At 37.5% G+C, this 9,982-nt stretch overlaps 1 protein-coding gene across 1 annotated transcript; it reads right to left on the reverse strand.

Moving 5' to 3' along the window:
• Nucleotides 1-836: 836 nt before the first annotated feature.
• On the reverse strand, nt 837-4,058 carry LOC116077396 (vomeronasal type-1 receptor 4-like). Its single transcript, XM_031351907.1, has 2 exons — nt 4,041-4,058; nt 837-1,808 (listed from the first exon to the last, which is right to left on the reverse strand). The coding sequence occupies exons 1-2, from the start codon at nt 4,056-4,058 to the stop codon at nt 837-839; spliced, it is 990 nt and encodes a 329-aa protein (XP_031207767.1).
• Between the last annotated feature and the right edge of the window lie 5,924 nt (nt 4,059-9,982).

The raw sequence follows: 9,982 nt of genomic DNA on the forward strand, positions 1-9,982 counted from the left end.
ACCCTGTGCCTTCTCCCCCTGCCCCTTCTCCCTTTGGTCCTGGGGCTGACTGAGCTGCCCCAGGGGCCCCCACTTTGTTTTCAGTTCTTCTGCAACATCCAGTGGCATCTGGGATGTCCGAGATTGAGAACCTGTCTTTTGTGGCCTCCATGCAGCCTAGGGATCCCAAAGCCAGCTTTTCTGTGATACCCAGTGTGTGGTGCCTGATAGTTGGAGCCTAGTCTGCACCTTCCACACACCCCAGAGCAGTGTCCAGAGGCCTCCCATGGCTTGATGCCATTCCTGCGGGGTCAGGCAGCAGTTGCCCACATCTGCCCACCTCCTACCCCTTTATTTCCCCATAACTGGTGCCCAACAAATAAATGTTCATAATATTATGATTATGATAGCACACAAGAGCTATTCAACATATTTATTGTTTGAAAAATTATACTTTAAAATAGTTTTAAAATTAATAAAAATAAGTTAATTTTACAAGTTTCTCACAAAATATAGCACTAAAACATAAAATAAATTACTTTTATGTTAAAGCATTTTATTCTCATAACTTTGTAAAACCCCAAATCTATAGGTTTATTGTTGTTTGAAACATTTTACACTTGTATAAGGTGCACAGAGTATTTTAAAATATTGAATGAACAATAATTAATGCCATATGAATATAACATTTATAGTTACATTCATGGACATACTTACAATGCAAAGGCTTGTTTTAATAAGCCATTTGTCTCTATAATAAATGATGGCTCTACTCCACTTACAATACTCTGGTGTAATTATGAAATCAATAGCATTTTAAAAAGCATTCAAATTATATGTTCATCTTAAGAGCCTCCTTAATTTTTCCTGGAGATAAACCAAAAACCCCTGAATACAGCCAACTCAGGTTGTAAGATCAGGAAGGGACTGACAGTTGGGAAACATCCAGAAAGTAATGCGAAAACATTCACCAGGAGCCATCTGTGATGACTAGAAAGAGTTATACAGACATTAAAGATGTAAGAAAGTGTGTAAAAGAAGACAAAAGTACTCACCAGGACAAGGATGGTTTGGATCGCTTTGGACTCAGGAGACAATCTGGAGGATACTTTGGCCCTGGACATGTGTTGCATTCTCTGCTTGTGCCTGTGAAGGAAGAGAATGATAACGGTGCTGGCCCAGACCATCAAACCCATAAAAAGAAAGTCAGGAACTGAAAAGAGTGCTGCATATAGTATGTCACTGATTTTCTCTGTAGTAGTGACACAGTATCCCATATCTTTTATATTTGCTGTGTTGTTCTTGCTGTATTTTGCTCTCACATGCAAAAGGTTAAGACTACTGGTAAGCATGTACAGGATCCAGCTCAGGTAAACAGAAGAACCAATGTGTTTTTGTCGTCTTTCTTTAAGCTCTGCCCATCTGGATTCCAAGGGGCTAATAGTGATGGCCTGGAGGACACTCAGGAAGGTGGTGCTGCCTATGGACACACCCCTGCCCACTCTGTGAAAATAGAAAAGCCCTTTGCATCCAAAGTCATTGAGGAAGTCTTTTAACCCAAAACATGCCATTGTCTGTGGCACTCCTTTACACAACAGAGTTATGATGTTGGCTATAGTCAAGTGCATCACAAGCCAGTATCTGGACCTTAGCTTGCACCCACTGGAGTTAAACAACAGATAATGGTGTAAGAGAAAGGAATTGGCCAGAAACCCGACAACAGTCTGTGACAAGAAGATCACTCCTACAGCCACTTCACTGGCTGCCATGGTGTTGCATCCAGCTATCAGCCTGTTATGGTAAGGGAAGATGATGCCAGCTGTCACGTACTATGCCACTCATGAGGAACTCTACCAGAAATACTCAGAAGCTTTCCCCTTACTTTGCAAATTAGTAGGCTAACAGCCACTAATGTTATTGCATATTGCAGTTATAGGAATGAATATACTGAAACTAGTGTTAAAAAAGCAGTCAAATATTTTATAACTTAATGCTATGAATAAAGCTAATTTGGTTTCCTAAAACTGACTATAAGTTAGGAGAGAGAGAGAGAGAGGGAGAGAGCATGCACTGAGTCACCACTTTTCAAACCTGCTAGTTATAGATTTTTTTCAAGCGATGCAGTTGGATACATAATCTAGTTTTACATAATCCTATTGCTAATCAGTGTGGAAATGGTTTTTCTGCAATAAAAAGTATGTACCTGTAAATGATTATTTTATTGGTTAATTAAAATCAGTAGTTACTAAGCAATTTGAGTAAATGTTGAAACATTTCAGGATTCTGAAGTGTGATGGGATTATTGCAAAGAGGCCAAAATCTCTCAATATCAGAAAAGGCACAAATGCCTCACACAACTAGTTAGTAATAGAGACAATAATCTTAATTCAAATAATTGTCATAGTCAAAGACCATATATTAAACAGTAGAAAAAAATGAGTAATACATTAAAATCCATGTATTATAAAAATATGTATTATATTAACAGAATAACACTAATTTCTGAATATATATATATATATACACATATATAAAACTTACATTCATTTTCTGATGAGGTGATTCACGGTGGTCTTCCTCTTAGAGTTGCCGTTATTGAGTCACTGGACCCTGCCAGTGGCAATCAATTACAGTCACTGAACTCTTTTACTTACTAAGATGCTGATCTCAGTGCTATAGCTTCATGATCAGGAGGATGTCATTTGCAGTCAGACAGCAAGTGCTTGAGATAAAGGCTTATAAATTCTGTGAACTAACCTCCCCTCAGACCTGTAATTATTATTTCACGTACTGTAGCAATGTGCCATAATCAATGAGCCATGCATTTTCTCAAGGCTTTTCCCCTAATGTGGTAGTTAGAGAAGACAATTACAAGTCTCTTCCCAGTGTGACTAAAATTAATGTTAGCCAAACTGAGGAGATCCTTCTTAACTTATCCTTGACCCCTGGAGACAGACAGGATCTTGCACAAAGGGAACTGAAAACACTGAAGTCTGAACTGGGAAAGAATAAAGGTGAGTTGTGTGTTTCACGGAGTTCCTCCTTTTTCCTCAGTGGGAGCTAGCCCAGAATAGAGGTTTGTTTTTTTTTTTGTTTTGTTTTGTTTTGTTTTTCTGTACCTCGTCTCTGTAAGATGCCCCATCGTTTTAGTTCCAAGAAGATTAAAAAATGAGACAAAATAGCTTGGATGAGTAGGGTTTCCCACCAGTGTATGTCATTTACCTTTTTACAAGACTTAATCATTCATTTTGATGCTCTTTAAAGGGAGTCACCTACTTTACATATTTTAGAAGTACCTTAACTAGCAACATTACCTACATAATATGTACTGTCCAGATAGGTTGCAGGAGAAATAAGCCAATATAAGTATTTGCCATTAATCTTGGTAAGTTTCATAACTGGATAGTGATGCCATATTGATATAGACAACACATATTTGGACTGTAGGACACAGAGAAATCAATTTTGAACTGACAGAGAAAATAGCTCTGTTGGCTACCCTTTACAGTGGTGCAGGGTGTTATCTAGGCTATTTAGTAAGAAACAATATCAACTGTCTTTTCCAGCACTGGACAATGTAGTTTAAGTTATTGGCCTTGTAGCAAATATTCTCACAGAAGCAACACTAGAAAGATCATTTAAGTTTTAACCAGTTTAACTCATGTTTGGATAGGAGTACTTCTCCAAAGGATGCATTTTTAATATTGGGTTTTGTAAACAAACAAAACAAAACAAAAACATCTAGAGAAATCTAGGCCCCATTACGAACTTAACATTTTGGGCTGGTGAGATGGCTCAGTGGGGAAGAGCACTGACTGCTCTTTGGAAGGTCATGAGTTCAAATCCCAGCAACCACATGGTGGCTCACAACCACCCGTAATGAGATCTGATGCCCTCTTCTGGTGCGTCTGAAGACAGCTACAGTGTACTTAACATATAATAAATAAATAAATCTTAAAAAAAAAAAAGAACTTAACATTTTAAGTGTTTCTCTCTCTCTCTCTCTCTCTCTCTCTCTCTCTCTCTCTGTGTGTGTGTGTGTGTGTGTGTTTCTCTCTTACATTCATACATATGTACATATATACAAGCATACATACATACAAGCATACATATGTATATATGTTTGTGCTTCTCCACATACCAATAAATAGAAGCATCTTATTTTTTGTAGGTTTTTTTATTAGATATGTTATTTATTTACATTTGAAATGATATCCCCTTTCCTGGTACCCACCCCCTCTGGAACCCACTATCCCACCCCCTTCCTCTGAGTATATGAGGGTGTTACTGCACCAACCCACCCAGTCCCAACTTCCTGCCCTGGCATTCCCCTATACTGGGGCATCGAGCCTTCACAGGACCAAGGCCCTCTCCTCCCATTGATGTCCAAAAAGTTCATCCTCTCTGCTACATATGCAGCTGGAGCCATGAGTCCCTCCGTGTGTACTCTTTCATTAGTAGTTTAGTCTATGGAGGTTCTGGGAGTTCTGGCTGGTTGATATTGTTGTTGTTCCTATGGATTGCAAACCCCTTCAGCTCCTTCAGGCCTTTTTCTAACTCCTCCATTCATAACCCCTTGCTCATTCCAATAGTTGACTTCGAGCATCTGCCTCTGTATTTGTCAAGCTCTGGCAGAGCCTCTAAGGAAATAGCTATATCAGGCTCCTGTCAATAATCACTTCTTGGCATCAACAATAATGTCTGGGTTCATGTCTCTATATGGGATGGATTGGCAGCTTGGACAGTATCAGATGGCCTTTGCTTCGGGTGCTGATCCACATTTTGTCTCCTTATTTCCTCCTTTGAGAATTTTGTTCCCTCTTCTAAGTAGAACTGAAGAACTAACATTTTTGTCTTCCTTCTTGAGCTTCATGTGGTCTGTGAATTTTATCTTGAGTATGCCATGCTTTAGGGCTAATATCCACTTATCAGTGAGTGCATACCATGTGTGCTCTTTTGTAACTGAGTTACCACACTCAGGATGATATTTTCTAGTCGCATCTATTTGCCTAAGAATTTTAAGAATTCATTGTTTTTAATAGCTGAGTAGTACTCCATTGAGTAAATGTACCATGTTTTCTGTATCCATTCTTCTGTTGAAGGACATCTGGATTCTTTCTAGCTTCTGGCTATTTTAAATAAAGCTGCTATGAACATAGTGGAGCATGTGTCCTTGTTATATGTTGGAACATCTTTGGGGTTTATGTCTAGGAGTGGTACAGCTGGGATGTCAGGTAGTTCTATGTCCAATTTTCTGAGGAACCTCCAGAATGATTTCCACAGTGGTTGTAACAGCTTGCAAACCCAACAATAGAGGAGTGTTCCTCTTTCTCCACATCCTTGTCAGCATCTGCTGTCACCATAGCTTTTGACCTTAGCCATTCTTATTGGTGTGAAGTGGAATCTCAGGGATGTTTTGATTTGAATTTCCCTGTTGACTAAGGGTGTTGAACATTTCTTTAGGTGCTTCTCAGCCATTCAGTATTCCTCAGTTGAGAATACTCTGTACCCCATTTTAATAGGGTTATTTGGTTCTCTGAAGTATAACTTCTTGAGTTCTTTGTATATAGTGGATATGAGCCCTCTATCAGATGTAGGGTTGGTAAAGATCATTACCCAATCTGTTGGTTGCCATTTTGTCTTATTGACAGTGTCCTTTGCATTACAGAAGCTTTGCAATTTTATGAGGTCTCACTTGTCAATTCTTGATACTAGAACATAAGCTATTGGTGTTTTGTACAGGAAATTTTCCCCTGTGCCCATGTGCTAGAGGCTCTTCCCCACTTTCTCTTCTATTAATATCAGTGTATCTGGTTTTATGTGGAGGGCCTTGATCCACTTGAACTTGAGATTTGTACAAGGAGATAAGAATGGATCGACTTGCATTCTTCTACTTGCTGACTGACAGTTGATCCAGCAACATTTGTTGAAAATGCTGCCTTTTTTCCACTGGATGTTTTTACCTCCTTTGTCAAAGATCAAGTGACCATAGGTGTGTGGGTTCATTTCCGGGTCTTCAGTTATGTTTCATTGATCTGCCTGTCTCTGTATCAATACCATGAACTTTTTAAAATGACTATTGCTCTGTAATACAGCTTGAGGTCAGGGATGGTGATTCCACCAGAAGTTCTTTTATTGTGGAAAATACTTTTCCACATCCTGAGTTTTTTTGATATTCCAACTGAATTTGCAAATTGCTCTTTCTAATTCCATGAAGAATTGAGTTGGAAGTTTGATGAGGATTGCACTGAATCTGTAGATTGCTTTCAGCAAGATGGCCATTTTTACTATATTAATCCTGTCAATCCATGAGCATGGGAGATCTTTCCATCTTCTGAGATCTTTCATTTCTTTCTTTAGTAACATGAAGTGCGAAGTTCTTGTCATATAGATCTTTCTCTTGCATTGTTAGAGTCAAACCAAGGAATTTATATTATTTGTGACTATTGTGAAGGGTGTAATTTTCCTAATTTCTTTCTCAGCCTGTTTATCATTTGAGTAGAAGAAAACTACCAATTACTTTGAGTTAATTTATAATCCACTTTGCTGAAGTTGTTTATCAGGTTTAAGAGTTTTCTGGTGGAATTTTTTGGGTCACTTAAATATACTGTCATATCATCTGCAAATAGTGATAATTTGACTTCTTCCCTTCCAATTTGTATCCCTTTGATCTCTTTTTGTTGTCTAATTTTTCTGGCTAGAATTTTGAATACCATATTGGATAGGTAGGGAGAGAGTGGGAAGTCTTGTCTAGTCCCTGATTTTAGTAGGATTGCTTCAAATTTCTCTCTATTTAAATTGATGTTGGCTACTGGTTTGCTATACACTTCTTTCACTATGTTTAGGTATGGGCCTTGAATTCCTGATCTTTCCAAGTCTTTTACCATTAGTGGGTGTTAAATTTTTTCAAATGCTTTCTCAGCATTTAATGAGATGATTGTGTAGGTTTTTTCTTTTAGTGTGTTTATATAGGGGATTACATTGATGGATTTCTGTGTATTGAGCCATTCCTGTATCCCTGGGATGAAGCCTAGTCTATAAAGATGGATGATCATTTTGATGTCTTCTTGGAATCAGTTTGAGATAACTTTGTTGAGTATTTTTGCATCAATATTCATAAGGAAAATTGGTCTGAGTTCTCTTTTTTTGTTAGGTCTTTCTGATCCAATGTATTTCAAGTTCTCTAGGCTTCTTGTATGTTCACAGGTATCTGTTATACCAGAAGCAGGGCCTGGTGCTGAGGCCTGGAGTGCTCGCTCTTTCCCTGGTGCTGACCTGCAGGCAGGGCATGCGTTAGTTAAAAAGGAGTCAGTGTATAAATGAGATATTTTATTGTAGAAAGGAGAAGATAGGTCAGTCAAGTAAAGAGAAGGAGAGGAGAAAGCAGGGCAGCTGTGAGGGGTTGTGACTGAAACAGGAACCAAAAACTCAGGAGTTATGGCCAAGCTCTTTCTGCCCCCTGCAAGCAGAAATTGCCCACAGGAGCTCCAGGGCTCAAAGCCAAATACTCTACTGGGCCTAAGTTAAATGGGCAGACCACTGCCCCACACTTCTCCACAGGTATCTATTTCTTTAGATTAGGGAAGGTTTCTTATATAATTTTGTTGAAGATATTTACTAGCCTTTTAAGTTGGGAAGCTTTTGTCTCTTCAACACCTATTATGGTTAAGTTTGGTTTTCTCATTGTGTCTTGGATTTCCTGATTGTTTGGGTTAGGAGCTTTTTCCATTATTCATTTTCTTTGATGGTTGTGTCAATGTTTTTTTGTGGTATCTTCTGCCCCTGAGATTCTCTTTTCTACCTCTTGTATTATGTTGGTTATGCTTGCATCTGTGACTCCTGATCTCTTTTCTAGGATTTCTATCTCCAGGGTTGTTTCCCTTTGTGATTTCTTTATTGTTTCTATTTCCAATTTTAGATCCTAGACAGTGTTGTTCAATTCCTTCACCTGTTTGATTGTGTTTTCCTATAATTCTTTAAGGGACTTTTGCATTCCCTCTTTAAGAGCTTTTACCTATTTAGCTGTATTCTCTTGATTTCTTTAAGGGAGTTATTTATGTCCTTCTTAAAGTCCTCTATCATCATCATGAGATGCTATTTAAGTCTGAATCTTGCTTTTCTGGTGTGTTGGGATATCCAGGACTGTGGTGGAATACTGGGTTCTTATGATGCCAAGTAGTCTCAGTTTCTGTGTCTTACGTTCTTGCTCTTGACTCTCACCATCTGGTTACCTCAGCTATTAGTAGGTCTTGCTGTTTCTGTCTGCAACCTGTTCTTCCTGTGTGCCTGTGAGCCTGTGATCATAGGTGTGTCAACACCCGTAGGGAGGCCATCTCTTTTTTGGGTAGGATTTAACGTGAGGAGAGCTGTAGGATACCCTTAGATCTGGGGCACAGATGGAGACTGGAAGCAAGTAGTGTCTTATTGCAGGAAGTAGTGGTGAACACAGACAGGCATTACTAGTGAAAAGGTTAGAATAAGAAACTGTAAATGCTCACCTCTATATGGGACATATGAATCATTTTTTTCTCTGTAATATTTTCTTGTCAGGAAATATTTTCAAGAGACAGTGAAAAGATTATAAAAGTCAGAGAACAAGGCAGAATGTGTGAATGTTGTTCAGGCAATGATTACTCTAATGGCTGTAATTTCACCAGCAATGAATAGCCACTTCTTTTCCTTAAATCATTCTACAATCAACTATGAGTTATTTTACTGAGCATGATCATAACTTAAAAGTATAATATGAAATCTGAAAGTTTTTTAAAGTTGCATTTTTAGAGATGATTAGTGATGTTGAATATTTCTTCAAGTGTTTCTCAGCCATTTGTATTCTATCTTTTTACTTTCGTTAATTCTTTTTCCCATTTTATTTTGTTTGTTTTCTTGTTCAAGTTTTTAGTTCTTTCTTTATTATATATCTTTAGATACTAGTCTTCTACTAGTAGTGTCTATTTTTGTTGTGAGGGGACATTAGTGCATGCATGATAATATGTCCACTTTTAAAATTCAATATGCAAGTCTGTATCCTCCCATTTGAATATTAGAAACTTTAATATTGAAAGTTATCAATGATCACTTTATTGGCTTTTGTTATTTGGTTGTTATGGTATGTGTTTTTGTCTTCTTTTGATTTACTTTTCTGTGATTGTTTATTTATTGTGTCTTCTTCAGTATGATTAACCTCCTCATAGTGAAAGTTTCCTTTTACTACTATTTGAAGATATGGATAGATAGATAGAATTGCATTTGTTTTTATTGTGGCATGTTTTCTTTATTTATAGGCTGCAGAATTTTGCTGTGTATAGTATCCTAGTCTGGCATCTGTAGTATCTCAGTATTTGTAGAACATTTCTCTGAGTGATTCTGCCATATAGAGTTTCAGTTCAGAAATTGCATATTATTCTACTGGGCCTGTCTTTATATGTTACTGGTCTTTCCTACTTATGATTGTAATACTCTCTCATTGTTTTGTTGCATGTTTTGATAAGTATGTATCACAGGTAATTTCTTTTCTGGTCCTGTCTACTTGGGGCTCTATATGATTCTTGTTCCTTGATAAGAACCTTCATCTAAGGTTAACAGTTTATTATTGATTTTGTGAAAAATGTTACTATGCCATTGACTTAGGTTTCTTCTCCCTCCTCTATGTCTGTTATTTATAGATTTTTGTTCTTTACACCGACTCCTGTGTAAACAACCAAACAAAAAAACTCCCAGATGTTTCTTGCCCATAGTGTCTTAGATTTGACATTTTATTTTACTGAAGTATATACACATTCTACCTTGTCCTCAATAATAGAAATTCTCCTTTTCCATGTTTTATACAGTATTGGTAACATTGATCACTCAGATTTTTGTTTGACTTTTTTTTTTGAAATCTTTATTTCAGTTTGAGTTTTCTATAGTGGTTCTGATTCTATTTCTTGTCTTGAACTGTATTTGTTATTTTAATCAATTATTTCTTTGTGTTTTCCCAGTCTTAAGTAATTTATCTATTATC

The sequence above is a fragment of the Mastomys coucha genome, unplaced genomic scaffold, assembly GCF_008632895.1.
Source record: "Mastomys coucha isolate ucsf_1 unplaced genomic scaffold, UCSF_Mcou_1 pScaffold5, whole genome shotgun sequence".
Lineage (NCBI taxonomy): Eukaryota > Metazoa > Chordata > Mammalia > Rodentia > Muridae > Mastomys > Mastomys coucha.